Source organism: Tursiops truncatus, chromosome 5 (assembly GCF_011762595.2).
Source record: "Tursiops truncatus isolate mTurTru1 chromosome 5, mTurTru1.mat.Y, whole genome shotgun sequence".
NCBI classification, from domain to species: domain Eukaryota; kingdom Metazoa; phylum Chordata; class Mammalia; order Artiodactyla; family Delphinidae; genus Tursiops; species Tursiops truncatus.
This window is the reverse complement of record NC_047038.1, coordinates 132967498-132985415: the sequence shown is the minus strand read 5'-3', so window position 1 is coordinate 132985415 and position 17918 is coordinate 132967498. Positions and strand designations below refer to the sequence as shown.

Genomic DNA, 17918 nt, shown 5'->3' with positions numbered 1-17918 from the left:
TCGTCACAATAGTTACATGTTCTCTTACTCTTTATTTTCCTAAGTGGAGTTTTAATTCCTTCTTTTAAATGCTATTTCTGGTTTGCGTATCGTTAATCTTCTCAGAGAAGTGAGTTATAGAGATAATATACTAGGGAAATACTATTTTAGATCTTAAATTGGGTGTGACCAATTAATTTTAGTGGCTCACAAACTAACTGCAATGGATGAATTCCTAAATTTTTTAACAATGAACAATCTATGTTTTAGAATTACATGAATGTTTATATATCATAGTAAATATGTAATTATATATTATAAAATATATTACTATATAATTATAAATCTACAAACATATATAGTTACACATGCATACATAAATATATACAGATATATCTTTAGGTTCACAGTAATAAAATATAGCATTATTTTAGTCATATCTAATTTGTGCTAATAGTTATAGCTTTCAATTACTGTTTACTTAAACATTTAAAACTTCTGCCCAAATGGAGACCCTTTTTATTGTCTTCACACTGTTTTCTATGAAATTACACTGACGAAGTTAACAGTGGCTTTACTGACCTTGAAATTTTACAGTAATATAAATACTTCCATAAAATAATTTATATACTTTGAAGTACTTATGAAATGTACAGAACTTTAAAAACCAAATACTAAAAATATATACAAACAACGGGCAAAGAGATTTGAACAGATTTCACAAAATAAAATTCTTGAATGGCCAGTACACAAATGAAAAGATGCTCAATGTCACTAGTCATCAAGAAAACTCAAAACTATAATGAATAAGACTCCTCAGAATAGCTAAAATTAAAAACACAGAAAACAGCAAATATTGCCAAAATGTGCAGTAACTGAAATTGTATGCATTAATCTTGAGAATGTAAAATTGTACATCTACTTTAGGAAAAGTTTTGGTAGTTTCTTATTCAAGGAAAACTACCTACCTTACAAAAAAGCAATTCACTGCTATCTATTGACCCAAGGGAAATGAAAATATACAACCACGAAGGATTTGTACAGGAATGTTCTTAGAAGCTTTATTTATAAGAATTCCAACCAGCTTTTCATCAATAGGAAATGGATTTAAGAAAAAGCACTGTGGTATATTCATATTCTGGAATATTATTCAGCAATAAAATTAAATATATTATGGAGAAGCTCAATAACATAGATGAATCTCAATAACATTATAATGAGTAAGATAAGTATTACACAAATCTGCACATGTGGCATGATCCCTTTTACACCAAATTTCAGAATGGACAAAACTATATTATGGTAAAAAATATCAGAACTTTGATTGCCTCAGAGGGAATGGGGTCAGAGACTGCTTGGGAAGCAGTGTGAGGGAATTTCCTTGGGGAATGATGACATTCCAATCTTGATACACCTATACCTAGATGCCTGTTTCACAAATGTATACATTTGTCAAAACTCAGAGAATGAAGACATAAGTTTTGGGTTTTCCACTGTATGGATAAAGTATTTTAAAATAATAAAAAAAATTCTAAATAAATATTAACTCGTTAATGTTATAGTTAAATCTAGTTAAAGTAAGAAAGAAGAGATTACTGTCTATAATTTGAAAGTAATACAACAGTAAGATAAATTAATAAATGGAAAGAGGGATGGAGAGGCACACAAACACACACATAAATATGTGAAAACCAAACATAGCAAAATATTCATTAATGTCTTGGTTACAAGGGCACACACTGTTACATTCTTTCAAATTTGCCTGAATGCTTTAAAATTTCATTCTAAAATTTGGGTAAAAATAAAATATAAGGGCTACATAATTCCCTTCAATAATTTCCTAAATCTTCATACAATTAAGACAAATGTTTATATTACTTCAAAGCATATATTTTTAAAATATAAATTGTTGTATTTTTATTTATTTGTTTGTTTTGGTAATGTCAGAACACTTGTTTTTGTTAGGTCTCTATAGAAACTTCGTTGGCAAAATTTCCTGAGGTCGTATAAACTGGCAAATAATAGAAATATATTCTTTTGAAATACTGTATCATGTGGACATTTCAATGACTGACCTTCATTACCACAGGAATTTTTCAGTAGATGAGGTAAATATTCACAAAATAACTTGCTGAGAGTTTTCTTTAGATTGTGTTGAATCTATAGATCAAGTTGGGAAGAAATGTTATCTTGATAATATTGAGTCTTCTTATCTATGAACATAGGATATCTCCCAATTTATTTAGTTATTTTTTGATTTTGTTTATTTTGTAGTTTTCATCATATAGATCTTGTACATATTTTGTTAGATTTATACCTGAGTATTTCATTTTTGTGAGTGCTAATGTAAATGGTATTGTGTTTTAAATTTCAAATTCCATTTATTCATTGCTGGTAAAAAGGGAAGTGATTGACTTTTGTATATTAACCTTGTATCCTATGAAATTTCTACAATCACTTATTAGTTCCAGGAGGTATTTTGTCAGATTTTGACTGACAAGTCCAGACCAGACCCACATATATACAGTCAACTGATCTTTGACAAAAGAACAAAGGCAGTACAATGGAAAAAGATAGATCACTACTCAAACTTCAGAATTAGTGAATCATTTTCCTATATACTAACAATGAACATGTGGAATTTGAAATTGAAAAGACAATACCACTTTCATTAGCACCCAGAAATATTAAATACTTAGATATAAACCTAACACAATATGTACAAGATCTATATAAAGACAACTACAGCACTCCGATGCACAAAATCAAAGAACTAAATAAATGGAGAGATATTCCATGTTCATGGATATAAAGGCCCACTATTGTCATGATTTCAATTCCTCCCAAGTTGATCCACATGTTCAATGCAACCCCAGTCAAAATCTCAACCACTTATTTTATGGATAATGACAACTGATCCTAAAGTTTGAGAGGAAAAAGACCCAGAAAAGGCTATACAATATTGAGAAAGAAGGAGGTGGGGGGACTGACACGAATGCACTTAGGACCTATTATAAAGCTACAGTAATCAAGAGAGTGTGGCATTGGTGGAAGAATTGACAAATAGCTCAATGGAACAGAGTAGAGTCCAGATCAGACCCACAGTAATATAATCAACTGATCTCTGATGCAAGAGCAATGACAGTACAATGGAGCAAAGACAGCTTTTTCAACAAATGATGCTGGAACAACTGGACACCTACATGTAAAAAAAGAAAAAATGAATCTAGACACAGACTTGAAACTCTTCACAAGAATCACCCAAAATGAATCTTAGGCCTAAATGTGAAATGGAAAACTATAAACCCCCTAGAAGGTAATAACATAGGAGAAAATGTACATGACCTTGAGTAGGGCAATGACCTTTAAAATACAACAAAGTCAGGAAATAAATAATTATTAAGCTGAACTTCATTAAAGGTAAAAAATGTCTTCTCTGCAAAAGATAATGTCAAGAAATGAGAAGACAAGCCACAGTCAGGAAAAAAATATCTGACAATAGTACACCTGATAAAGGACTATTATTCAAAATATACAATGGACTCAAACTCAATGATGAGAAAACTAATAACCCAATTTAAAAAATGGGCAAAAGATCTGAGCAGACACCTATACCAAGAGAATATACAGATGGCAAATAAACATATAGAAATATGTTAAACGTCATATGTCTTTAGTGAATGGCAAATTAAAACCACAGTGAGATACCACTATATGTATATGTATTCTAATGGATATTAGAATGGCTAAAATCCAAAAAGTTGGCAACACCAAATGCTGACAAGAATGTGGAACCACTCGCATTCATTGCTGGTGAGAATGCAAAATGATGCAGCTACTTTGGAAGACAGTGTAACACTTTCTTATAAAACTAATCATACCCTTCCATATGATTCAATAATCACACTCATTGGAATTTCCCCAGATGAGTCGAAAACTTATGTCCACACAAAAACCTGCACACAGATGTTTATAACAATTTTATCTTTAATTATCAAAATCAAGCAACCAACATGTCCTTCAGTAAGTAGATAAATAAATTGTGGTACATCCAGACAATGAACTATTATTCAGTACTAAAAAGAAATGAGCTATCAAGACATGAAAAGATATGGAGAAATCTTTAGTGCATACTATTAAGTGAAGGAAGTCAATCTGTAAGGGCTATATTCTGTATGATTCCAACAACGTGACATTTTGGAAGAGGCAAAACTATGGAGACAATAAAATGATTAGAGTTTATGGGGAGTTATGGGAGAAAGAGATAAATAGGCAGAGCACAGAGTATTTTTAGGAGGACGAAATTATCCTGTATGCTACTACAATGGTGGATACAGGTTATTATGCATGTGTCGAAATCCATAAAGCGTAGAACACCAAGAGTGAACGCTAAGGCAAACCACGGACTTCAGGTAATAATGATTTGTCACTGTAGGTTCATGAATTGTAACAAAAGTACCATGTGGTGCAGGATGATGATAGTGGAGGAAGCTTACAGATGTGGTGCCAGGAAGTATATGGGCACTCTCTAGACACTCTACTCGATTGTGCTGTGAACCTAAAAGTGCTATAAGAAAATAGTCTATTTAAAAATTGGGAAAGAGAAAATAAGCCCCTTAGGAGAAAATAAAACCACACTGCCACCATTGCTGATAGCATATGTAAGTATCCTTCTGACAGGATGTTGAAAATAGACGTTTTTTGTTGGATGGTTCTACCAATTGGTAGTATAATCACTGACAGCCCAATCTTTGAATGGGCCATTTGTTTAACACACACAACTGATAAACTCCCAATGACTTTCAGACAGCCTGGTGGCTAGTTAAAACTGTGTGATCTTCAGTAAAGACCTTTGCCTCTCAGGCACTCACTTTTCCCATCTATATTATATGCTTTTAAAGATGGATTGAATATTTTCTACTATTTTATAGCTCTAAAACCACTATCTCTCAGCTCATATACAGGGAACCCGATGCCAGAAATAAGCAGTAAGCAATATTAGTTAAAACTAATCCTATTCTTTTCAACTGTGATCTGTACACCATAGGGTTTTTATGCCTTAAACATGTTGAATGTCAAGCTCATAATTCAGGATATTTCTTTTCATTTATAATACAGAGCTTTGCTAATTGAATTCACAATAGAATTTTAATAATGGAAGATGTACAAAACAACTTATAATTAGTTTACACGTTTAAGTAGTGAATACAAATATTAGGTTGTGGTATATATATATATATATATATATATTTTTTTTTTTTTTTTTTTTTTTTTTTTTGCGGTACGCGGGCCTCTCACTGCTGCGGCCTCTCCCACTGCGGAGCACAGGCTCCGGACGCGCAGGCTCAGCAGCCATGGCTCACGGGCCCAGCCGTTCCACGGCATGTGGGATCTTCCCAGACCGGGGCACGAACCCGTGTCCCTTGCATCGGCAGGCGGACTCTCAACCACTGCGCCACCAGGGAAGCCCAGGTTGTGGTATATTAATGTTAATTTACGTCATTTGCCTGTTCTCAACTCACAAGCCTTTTTTCTACATGTACATGTTTAGAGTAACCACACTGAACCCTGTTATAAACTATGACACCTATATATATTTTTTTGAACAGGAGGTAGTATAATGTGCTTAATTAGTGGTAGATCTGGGTATATGAGTAGTTTGTTTTCTTTAGCAAACTGATGTGTACTAGCACATTCTTTCCACAGAAATGAGGAGAAAAATACAACTATATCTAAAGAGAAGGCGGCTTTGGAAGTCAATCAAAATTCAATCAAAATGAACAGTAATGACAAACCTGTTTAACCACATCTAGATCCTAATATTCTGGTGCTTCTTGATCAGTAAAAGAATCAATAACTGTTCAGGGAAACAGGGATAAAGCCACTGTTTTTCAGCTATCTATCTATATAAATTTTTTAAATTATTGAGTTGGGTATAGAGAAAGCATTGTGGTTCAGGTCACTTGAAATTCATCCCAGAGTGGTAAAAAACATCATAAGTGCCCAAGACTAATGCATAAACAGAGTTTTCTGGAATCCTGACAAGCTTGGTTCTAATATACTATATGAATTTGATTTATTTGATTACTTTGTTATATTTTACTGAATAGATGTAAGTAGAATGCTAATGCATCCCATTTTTAACATTTCAAAACTTCAAATCTTCAAACGAAAGCAGTTATAACTACTACTTTTAAATTTTTACAAAAAATATTTTAATGTAGGGTCATAGAGGTATAAAGGGACAGACTTTATGCATATCACCCTACACATCTGTAATAATAGTACTGCTTTGAGAATTCGTTCTCAAAAGGATCAAATGACAAGTAGGTTCTTATCTTGAAGATTTTAAAAGTTAGATATATCCCTTTATTGACTTATTTTTGGTAAGGAAAGTGATTTAGTCAACCACATGCCGATTTTCCCCAGATTAACAAGTATGTCCTGGTGTAAAGGAATAAACATGAAAGCAACACATTCGAAGGTCGACAAAACATTTTTTTCCTTAAAGTTCTAAAAAGGACAAAATTAAGCAGTAAAAGGTAGGATGAAGTTATACCTATGCACTTGGTTTGCAAATCAACTTTGAAATACACATCATTAGCTTAGGCCTTAGATACACTTGATGGTGACTCTGACCTCCTGATACAGGTGGTACTCCCATTGTGTCTTGGGAGACAATCCCCCTCATGTTTTTGCACATCTCCTGAGCAGAGACACTGCCTGTCATTTGCTCTGGAATCTATTCAAGGATGTTTGTACAGCAAGCAGCTTTGAAACACAGAGATAATGTCCCCTTCCGGAGCAAAGGCAAGTGTATATACAGCCTTAGAAGACAGAGATTGTATCTCTAATTGCAAAGGACAAGACTACCTACTGTCCAGTATCCTAAAGATAATGTCTTCTTCTGGTGCAAAGAACAGTCCATATGGTGTCCTTCAACGCACAGATCTTCTATATCCTATGGTGTATGCTGCTGTAACCTAGCCCTCTTTGCATAGCCCTGTGGAAACTAGGTTCCAGGCACTAGCTCAATTAATAGCGGAACTTCATTTATCAGAAAAAAAATAAATGTCCTCCTTTTTCAAACATAATTTTTGGATTAAAAAATCTGATTTGCATTTCTCTAATAACTAGCAATGCTGAGCATCTTTTTATGAGCTTTTTGGCCATCTGTATGTCTTCTTTGGAGAAAAGTCTATTTAGATTTTCTGCCCATTTGGATTGGATTGTTTATATATATATATATGTAAATATATATATATGTAAATATATATGTATATATATATAGAGAGAGAGAGAGCTGCATGAGCAGTTTCTATATTTTGGAGATTAATCACTTGTCAGTTGCATCATTTGCAAATATTTTCTCCCATTTTATAGGTTGCCTTTTCATTTTGTTTCTGGTTTCTTTTGCTGTGCAAAAGCTTTTAAGTTTAATTAGGTCCCATTTGTTCATTTTTGTTTTTATTTCCATTACTCTAGGAGACGAATCCAAAAAGATATTGCTGCAATGGATGTCAAAGAGTGTTCTGCCTACATTTTTCTAGAGGAGTTTTATAGCATCTGGTCTTACATTTAGGTCTTTAATCCATTTTCAGTTTATCATTGTGTATGGTGTTACAGAATGTTCTAATTTCATTCTTTTACCTATAGCTGTCCAGTTTTCCCAGCACCACTTATTGAAGAGAGTGTCTTTTCTCCACTGTATATTCTTGCCTCCTTTTTTGTAGATTAATTGATCATAGGTGCATGGGTTTATTTCTGGGCTTTCTATCCTGTTCCATTGATCTATATTTCTGTTTTTGTGCTGGAACCATACTGTTTTGATTACTGTAGCTTTGCAGTATACTCTGAAGTCAGGGATAGTGATTCCTCCAGCTCCATTCTTCTTTCTCAAGATTGCTTTGGCTATTAGGGGTCTTTTGTGTTTCCATACAAATTAAAAAATTTTTTGTTCTAATTATGTGAAAAATGCCAAGAAATGCAAATCAAAACTACAATGAGGTATCACCTCACACCTGTCAGAATGGCCATCATCAAAAAGTCTACAACTAGTAATAACTAATAAGTGCTAGAGAGGGTGTGGAGAAAAAGGAACCCTCCTACACTGTTGGTGGGAATGTAAATTTGTACAGCCAGTATGGAGAACAGTATGAAAGTTCCTTAAAAAACTAAAAATAGAGCTACCATATGATCTAAAAATAGAGCTACCATATGATCCTGCAATTCCACTCCCGGCCATATATCTGGAGAAAAACATAATTCAAAAATATACATGCACTCCAATGTTCATAGCAGCACTATTTATAACAGCCAAGACATGGAACAACCTAAATGTACATCGTCAGATGAATGAATAAAGAAGATGCGGTATACCTATACAATGAAATATTACTCAGCCATAAAAAGAATGAAATAATGCCATATGCAGCAACACGGATGGGCCTACAGATTATCATACTAAGTGAAGTAAGCCAGACAGAGAAGGACGAATATCATATGACATCTTTTATATGTGGAATCTAAAAAAAAAAATGATACAAACAAACTTATATACAAAACAGAAATAGACTCACAGACATAGAAAACACTTATGGTCACTAATGGGGAAAGGTGGGGAAAGATAAACGTGGAGTTTGGGATTAACAGATATACACTATTATATATAAACCAGATAAACAAGGACCTACTGTATAGTGCAGGGAACTATACTCAATATATTGTAATAACCTATAAGGGAAAATAATCTGAAAAAAATAGATATATATGTATATGTATAACTGAATCACTTTGCTGTGTACCTGAAACTAACATAAGATTATAAATCAACTATACTTCAGTAAAAAAATAAAACATAAAAAGTCATAGATTTATTAATAATAAATCGCTAAAATATATATGGAATATATATATTAATTAATTAATTCCTTAACATTTACTTAATCATTCCACCATGATGTCTTTACTTCCCTCATCACGACCATTTTTGCTCTTACATAATGGTCCAAATTGATTCTTGACCTCTGCAAAATAGATTAACATTTTAAAGGGCCTTCCCTTGAACATGCTAGAAACAGTAAGATATTTCAGATGGAATAGCACAATTTTTAGTCAGTCAGGAAATAATGCTCCTGGGTTTGCCTGAAGGTTTCTATCCTCTGAGCAGTCACGGTTTTGATGTGTTGTTTAATGTTTTTCTCCTTCCCTAGAGTTCTCTCCTGCCACTCTTCACCAATCCACATCTATCAATCTTTTAATACCAAAAGTAAAACATCACCTCCCACAAACGACTTCTTAGAATTATAGTGCACTGCTATGCATAGCAACACTCTCTGGACTTATTAAATTATGCAAACTCTTTGCTCCATTTGCACGGTAACTACTTTCATAGACTAACATTTTGATTTAGGAAGTAAAGGGATAGTAATGCAATTTTGGTTTGCTCTGCACTATAAAGCTGGGCATCACATTCTCTGGCCACACAAACATGTAAGCTATTTAAGATATTTCAGTGGTCCCACTAGGTATACTCAAAGAGAACTCCTTACTGTCCTCATAAGATCTTCCCTCTAGCTTGGCTTTGATTACCAGTATCAGCAAACAGTGTAGCAGGTGTGATCAGTGCTGTAGGTAAGAAAAAGGATGTAAGATAAGGCACCGATCCTGACAGGATTTACAGTGAACTGACTAGGGTAATATGCTGAAATATTAGTACGTGCATATTACAGGTTTGTGACTACAACAGGAGTTTTAATTGTGATAGGAAATTATGACTCAGCAGGAAACAGAGAGAAGAAAGAAATACTGGATGAAAGAGAGGAAGAAAAGTATAGGAATGGAAATGAAAAAAAAATACCAAGACAGTAGAGGAAAAGGAGCCCAGAATTTGTGGTTAGGTGATAGGAGTTTATATTCTAGTTCTCTCTTTATTGGTGAGAACAGACTATGGTTATGCTGAGATAGCAAACAACTCCCAAGTCTCAGTGGTTTAAAAGAGAAGATTTTCCCCTAATTTCACATTTCAATTTTAATAATATCATTTGGATAAACAGGAATAATACTCCATGCATCGCAGGATTATTGTAGAATTAAATTACAACAATGTATATGAAAGTACGTAGTGCTATATAAGTATGCAATGTTCACTAACTGCCAGTGTGTTTCACTCATCCTAGTTGATTTAGACACTTAGGATGATTTAAGCAGACACCACCTTGATCAGATGCTGTTTGTCATGCTAGAAGAAAAAGAGAATTCAGGAAGATTTTACAATTGGGATCAAATGTTCAGCCCAGATGCATTTCATGTCACTTCTTACAATTCATTAGCCAGAAGCAGACACATAGTCACATCAACCACAAAGGGACCAAGACATAATATCGTGCCTTACTACTATGTGATCGGAATGCAGAGGGAACAGGAAATACACAGCACACAGGTCAAATTACTACAAAAATTACTCACTGCGGAATGGGCATTAATATATATAGACTCTGCATTAAATCCTAAATCCTGCTTCCTAACATTATAAGGGTGTTGAATTAAACAATTACTAAATATTTTTTAAGCCCAATTTTCTTATTTATCAAATGGTAATAAAACCACTTACGACGTGAAAATCTTCATATAATTAAACCAATGTATAGAATAAAGCTAACAGAGTACCTGGAATACAGTCAATGCCCTGTGAGACTAAGTTCTGTATGGGCTGCTCTGAGTATACGAATTCTGGAGATGGCTTAAAATTTGGGAGACTACAGGGAATTTTCTCACGAATGCACATGGCAGCCAATAGTTACTACTATGCTCAACACCCATATTCCTAGCAACAGACCAGCAGTTAGGGTGGTGACTATTGCTTCCTAGTGAGACTTCATTGGGAGACCGGCCTAAACCAGAGCTACAGCAACCTTCAGAAGAAGGCATTCAATCTGGCCAAGAAAATGGAGGTGGGAACACTGTGGTTGTGCTTATGGAAGGGCAGGAGGAACAATCTGAACGAACAGGAGATATTTCTCGTTGAAGTTAACGTCACATTGCTTTACTACCATCATCATCTTTATGCTTTTCTGGTCCTTCTTCCCCATCTGTGGTCTACCTATGCTTTTATCTACCTCTTACTAATTTCATTCATTCTGTCTGTTCCCCTCTCTTCTCCTTGGGAAAGTAACTTTTCCTCTCTGATTTTAATAATATCATTTGGATAAACAGGAATAATATTCCCTGCATCCCAGGATTACTGTAGAATTAAATTACAACCATTAATGTATACAAAAGTACACAGTGCAATATAAGTATGCAATGGTTATTTTAAAATAATAATGAAGGAAGAGCCACTATTTGGATTTGCATTTTGTAACTGTATTTTTCAATTTTACAGTGCTAATGAATTCCTACTCTTAAGTTCAATAAATACTTGTTGGGTAAACACATTGGATGAAACACAGGATCAGCTCCCTTAGATATATATTATGGACTATAATTAAGATTCCATAATTAGCATGATGGATTTATGTTATTCATTTTTATCTTGAGACAGACAAATACATTTGTAATCACATTTGTGTGTATATAGAGTTGTAAATGATATAACTATGTACATATGTTTATAATTATATCTACACTATTTCTATCTAATATGACAAATAATTCTCACATTTGAGTTTTTGCTCCCCAAAGGGGATTCATTATACAGTTAACACACAAATATTTGATAAAAATGAATTCTGTATATACATTTGTCCAGATTCAAAGTATAGACACGTCTCTGGGGAAAATGTGGAGATTGGCTAATCAGAACTCAGTATCTATCATATCTATTATTTTATAGTTTTGTAGCTAATAACTAATATTTAATACTAGTGACACCTATCCAAAGGTTTAGAGAGGTTACTATTCTTTGCAATTTAAATAAAACTATATAGGTTAAAAAATAACAAATAACAGAAAATCAATTTATGTAATGCTATTAAAATAACATATTTAAAAAATTTATTAAGTATAGCTCTATTGATTTTACTCTGGTAAAATGGTAGAAAAAGAAATTATTTCTGATTTATTAATTATAATAATATAATTATATATGTATATCATCTTGATTTAAGCCTTATTCTAGCCAACAGATGGAATCATTCATTCTACATATATTTGTTTGTTTACCATGTGCCACATACTGTTCTAGGTGCTGTGTTATAGCAACATGAATAGTAGCTTATATCATAATGGAAAGAAACATCCAACAAACTAATAAATAATTAAAATAGATATCTTGCAAATAGTGATGTATTCTATGAATGGAAATAAGAAACAGAGACACAGATGTAGAGAACAAACGTATGGATACCAAGGGGGGAAGGGGAGGTGGGATGAACTAGGAGTTAGGGATTGACATATATACACTACTGACACTATGTATAAAATAGATAACTGATGAGAACCTACTGTATAGCACAGGGAACTCTACTCAATGTACTGTGATGACCTAAATGGGAAGCAAATCCAAAAAAGAGGAGATATGTGTGTATGTATAGCTGATTCACTTTGTTGTAGTGTAGAAACTAACACAACATTATAAAGTAACTATACTCCAATAAAAATTTTAAAATAAATAAATGTGAGAGAAGAGTACAGAAGAAAACATTTTACAAAACTATTTAGAATATCAGTAAGAAGTCTAGAAAAGGTCCTATTTAAGACCAAAAATAAAAAATGGACATAAAAAGTTTAGAACCTCTGGGACTAATTAATAAAAGCTTATTTCCCAGCAAAAAGAAATAAAAGAAAAAAGAAAGAAAAGAAATCAAACAGGGGATCTAGGGAATGTCTATGTTTGTCCCATTTTCAATTATGATTTGGGAAAGCCTAACAAAGTAGCATGTGAACCTAACTGGAATGAAAGCAGTGGAAAAAGGATGACCAGGTATCCCTGGGATTCAAACAGTGACTGATATAAACAAAAATAAATAGTATAATGAGATTAGTCTTCAAGGTCTTGGGGAAGGAAAAGTAGATCCCAGTGGCTGGGACAGGGGTTGATAGTGTGTGGAAAATATCTTGTGGGACTTTGCAGGAACTTGCACAGCTCAGGGTGCTTTTTTATTCCTGTCAAATACACAGGTTTACATACACACACACAAAGTCACAGAATGCCTCTATAGCTTCATGTCACCTCTCTCTCACATCATTTGAAAGTTAGGTATTACATAGCATTCTCTGCTCTCTGCTTCTACATACTAGCAATCATGTATTGTTTCTAATTATTTCGGGCTAAAGACACAGAGATAGAAAAGATTGGGAGGTGACTTTGATCATTTTGGGTGGGTATCAGTCTTTCTAAAACAGGTTTAACTCATTGTGTTGTTTCATTTCCTTAAAGGTTTCTTAAGTCACACAGCAGTGCAGGATAAGAAATTTATCTTCAACGTCCAAATTTAATTCAAAATTATTTATAAATAATACATAAAAATCTGTGGTTTCTATTTAGCAGGGGAACAGTCAGAACTCCTAGTCATGCATTCTACCTGTCATTTTTCTGCCATCGATTCAATTAAACAGTATCTACTATATTCATGGCACCAGGAATGAAAAGATTAGAAAGGCACAGTTTCTGACCTAAAGACACATAACATAGGGCAGACACAAAGCATGGAATAAATATTCACTGGGTCTGTAACAGTATGAGTCAAACGTTGAATTAATAATGTGTTTTGAGAGCATTCATAAAGGAGTTATTATTTCTAAGTTTGGGGCAGTGATAAAACTTATTGTTAGTCCATGAAGTAGGGGAAACAAATGATATTTGAAAGATAGTGGAACGAGGCCAATTCTCCAATTGTATTTATCCAGCCTGAACACTTTAATAACTTATTTACTTTTACATGAGACTAAATTTCTACAATGATTTTTGACATTGAAGTATATTTTATATTTTACTTATTTTCTCTTTTATTCCTATCAAATCTATCCTGCATGTTATACCCTAGCCTACTGATATATTTAATAAATATATGCATTCAGAAAAATACTTTAACATTCTAAGAATTTTTATTTCTCATCTATAGAATGAAAATAGATATGTCTTTATCAGTTTGTTTTGAAGATTAAATAAAATTATAAATTTAACAGCTTAGCCTAGTGTCTGGCACATAAAAATCCCAGTAAAGTTTAGCAATTTTATCAAAATACAATAATGTGATGAAAGAATTTCAGCAAAAATAAATGCCACTAGCATGTACTGAATGTAACGGAGGAAATCAATATAGTTATGTTTATTTCAAGTGTTATTTTAAAAGACAAGTAGCATAAGAAATTTAAAAATACATATGTTCTTTTCAAAATCAGCATTTTTGTCTTTTTTCAGTTCTCTAGGAAAACCAAAATGTATTGTAAACTTATTTGATTGAATAAAATGTTGCTTTAGTATCTTATTTGCAGTATCATGATCTGTTATTAAAATAAAAGCACTAGCTTAATTTACTGTAAGTATATAATCTATATAATTTATAGAATTCCTAAATGTCAACTTATTATTTTCTTGAAAATATTTAACATAAATAAATGAAGTATTTTCTCAACATTAGACAACACAAAATTATGATTTTTGATGAACTTAAAATGTCTAATGATTTTTATAAAAACAAAAACTTTGCCAAACTATATATCTCTAGATGGCAGACATCCTTTTCTCTTTATCTTTGAGAAATTCAAGAACATAACAGTATTGTTTTATTTTGAAAAGTTCTAAACTTAAAATTAATATCAAAATAATAGAAAGCATCTGGGTGATTAGGTCTTAACATATTTACTGATCTTTATAAATCCTTTACTATTACTTCACGTGAACTTTTAATGACATATTTTTAAACTAGCCCATCTCTATAATTTGTGAAAAAGTATTTAATTCCCAAAGTGGTAAGCTTCCAAAAGTACTACCACTTCATGTTTTAAAATGTGATTTTTATGTAAATTATATTCTGAAAGCATATTCTGAAATAAGTGCTCCTAAGTGAGTAGTAAACCAGACAACCAATAGTTTAGTTCATAACCGCTAGACACTAGGAGCAAGTCCAGATGGGTACTGTACCTTGTGTCGCAATCTTATTAGAGGCTGATAAGATTTAAGGCCATATCCTGCTTCTTTGGTTGGCCTTCCTTCTGACTCCAGAAAAATGAATCCAAGAATCAAAACAGCTGACCAGCACTTAAACATCCTTATTGCTTTTCACCTGTGAAAATTAACATTGCAAATAATCAGAAAATACATTCTATATTGAATAAATGTATCAAGAAATATTCAATAGCAAACAGAAATCTTAATAGATCTAATCAAAACCTGGCAGCAGTCGCCAACTGAATCCATAATAGGTAAGCATCTCTGAATAAAGATTATTATCTTCTTGACCATAACAAATATTGTTCGTTTTACTCATACAGCTTTACACAACATTGAATAAGTAGAAATTTAGGGGCCAATAAAAATGTACTGAGGAACAATTAATAAACACATGTTGAAAGAAAAATTTTTAAAAAGAGTAAACATTAAACAATGATAAATTTTCTAAGCATCCATACAGAATACAATTATCAACATATTTTTAAATCTCAAACTCCTCTTGGAGTGTATTTGATGAATAATGCTCAATAAAACTATAGCTATTATAATTTACTGGTAAATATTGGTGAGAGGTTGATAAGATAGTCTTCTATGGTAAGTACTTAATAAACTGAGGTACAACAGAAATTATACAGATAGGTTATATCGAGTTATGAACGCATTTTACCAGTAGCACCTAAGAGGACATTCCTAGAAAATTGCTTTTTAAGTGCTTTAAACTAAAAGTCCTATGGCTCTTTCCACAGCTCTATATTCTTGGCTATAGCAGAGAAATTGTAAAATTGCATAAATTTATCACCATATAAACTCTCTAAGCCCTCTTCCAAACAAACAAATCTATGCTTTGACCTCAACTATATTCAGCTTTACCACTTTCACATCTTTGTCACTATTGTGACCATAGGAGGAGCTTTTTCTCTTCCTGTCTAATCCAATCTGGTCATCTGGCTTGAGAAACTTAGCCAACTGATTAACCCTGCTATTTAGTGTATTTAAACTCTGTCTCTAAATGATTTTCTTCCATCTTTAAATGTGTTGAAATCATCCATGTTTTAAGATAATTTCTCTTCTCCTCTCCTTCTGAATTTTTGGAAGGAATTGTATATCTCATTCTATCCATTTTCTGACCAATCATGATTCTATCCTCATCACTCTATCAAAATAACATTTCTTTTTTTCAAAAAATGGTCACTGTACTTGATGTCTATGACATCCATCTCTTCTGTGTCTACAGAGTTTGTAAAATCGTCTTCTCAGTCCTCTTGCAAGTCATCCTACTCCTTTATTTTGCCATTAAATATTACTTAATCCCATTAGCCATGTATGCTACTCCATTCACTCAGCCAGACATTCAACATAGTCTATGGTTTTAATTATATGTAGTGCTTCTCATTCAATCTCCAGATTGGTATGATTAGCCTGCTTAACAGCTCTGCCTTCATGTTTCAAAAGTAACTCCTCATAGTATACACATCCCTACATAAAGCCATGCTTTTGCAGACTTTCATTCATCCCTTTACTCAAGCCAGAAACAAAGGAGACATTTTTTGACATCTTAGTCTCCCTTACTCTCCATATTAAACCTATCTCTAAGTTCTATTAGTTCTACCTTCATATATGTATATATATCTCTCAAACATCAGTTCCTTTCCAAATCTACAGCCACAACCCTAGTTCAAGCTGTAGGTACCACTTCTCCCTTCAAATGCTCCAATCCCATCCTTCCTCGCCTTCCACACTTATGCACCTTCAATCCCTTCTCCACACAACAGCCTGATCAATCATGTTGCATCTAAACATCATGATGTTATTGCCTTTGCTAGTAACTTTGGGATATATACATTTATCCTTAAGATAAAAAACAAAACCACTGGTTCTTACAAGTTCCTACAGCATCTAGGCTCTGCATGTCTTACTCTTCTTTAAATAACTGTTCTCCAGCCTAATTTCGTGCAGTTATTTGAACTTGTTTTGTCCATTCCTACTATGAGGCTTTTGTGTACTATTTTCTCCAATTGAAATACAATTATTTTCCCATTTATCACCCAAAGACCATCACACATCAAAAATGTCCCTTAGAATCCTTCCCCATAATACGAAGCCTGAGTTACATTTCTTAGTTACTCTGCTCATAGATCAGTATTCTTTCATTTCAGAGCATCTCTTTGTAATTATACAACATTAATATGATTACTTTAAAATGTACTCACAAGACTATATATCTGTCTCCTTCAAACTTCGTGGTTGCTGGAATCTGTTTAGTTTTGTTTTGTTTCCCCACCATTATATCATCTGGACCTACCAAATTGCCTTTCACCTACTGGACATACAGTGAATGAATGCATAAATGAATGTCATCTTGCATGCAAGGGAAACAAGAAAGAGCGTGTTTTCCTGCATTCTGACAATTCTGAATGCAATTCCCATTTCCACTACTGTTACAAAACATCTGAAAACTAACCTGAGAAAACTAAATATTTTCATTTTCAATCCTTCCTTCTGTTGTCATTTTGACATATAGTCTAATCCTTCTTCCAGAAGTAAATATTTGTTTATAAGACAACTGGATGGAATATTTCAAATTCAAGATAGAGACCGAGAATAAAGCGAACAGTTCAGGTGAGGGCGTATTTTTTCAGAGCTCTGAATACTATGTTCCTTCTGTTGTGAAGCAGGAGGAGGAAAGAGGCATGGCAATAATCCTGTAGCATTATGATTCTGGGTGAAGGTGAGGTCATAAATTTCCTAAAAGTGCTCACTTAAGGGTTTGTCTTTCTCTACCCTCCTTCTTTTCCCCGCCTAACCTCCCTCTAATTCCCTTTTT

At 33.2% G+C, this 17918-nt stretch overlaps 1 protein-coding gene across 3 annotated transcripts in view; it reads right to left on the bottom strand.

Annotated features, from left to right (window-relative positions):
* The window catches only part of FSTL5 (follistatin like 5), a 615591-nt gene extending 600401 nt beyond the window's left edge, over nt 1-15190 (bottom strand). For all 3 annotated transcript variants that reach the window (XM_019926751.3, XM_019926752.3, XM_019926753.3), the window contains exon 1: nt 15065-15190. In XM_019926751.3, the coding sequence (XP_019782310.2) occupies nt 15065-15190 (126 nt within the window). The remainder of the gene's footprint in view (nt 1-15064) is intronic.
* Nucleotides 15191-17918: the final 2728 nt, after the last annotated feature.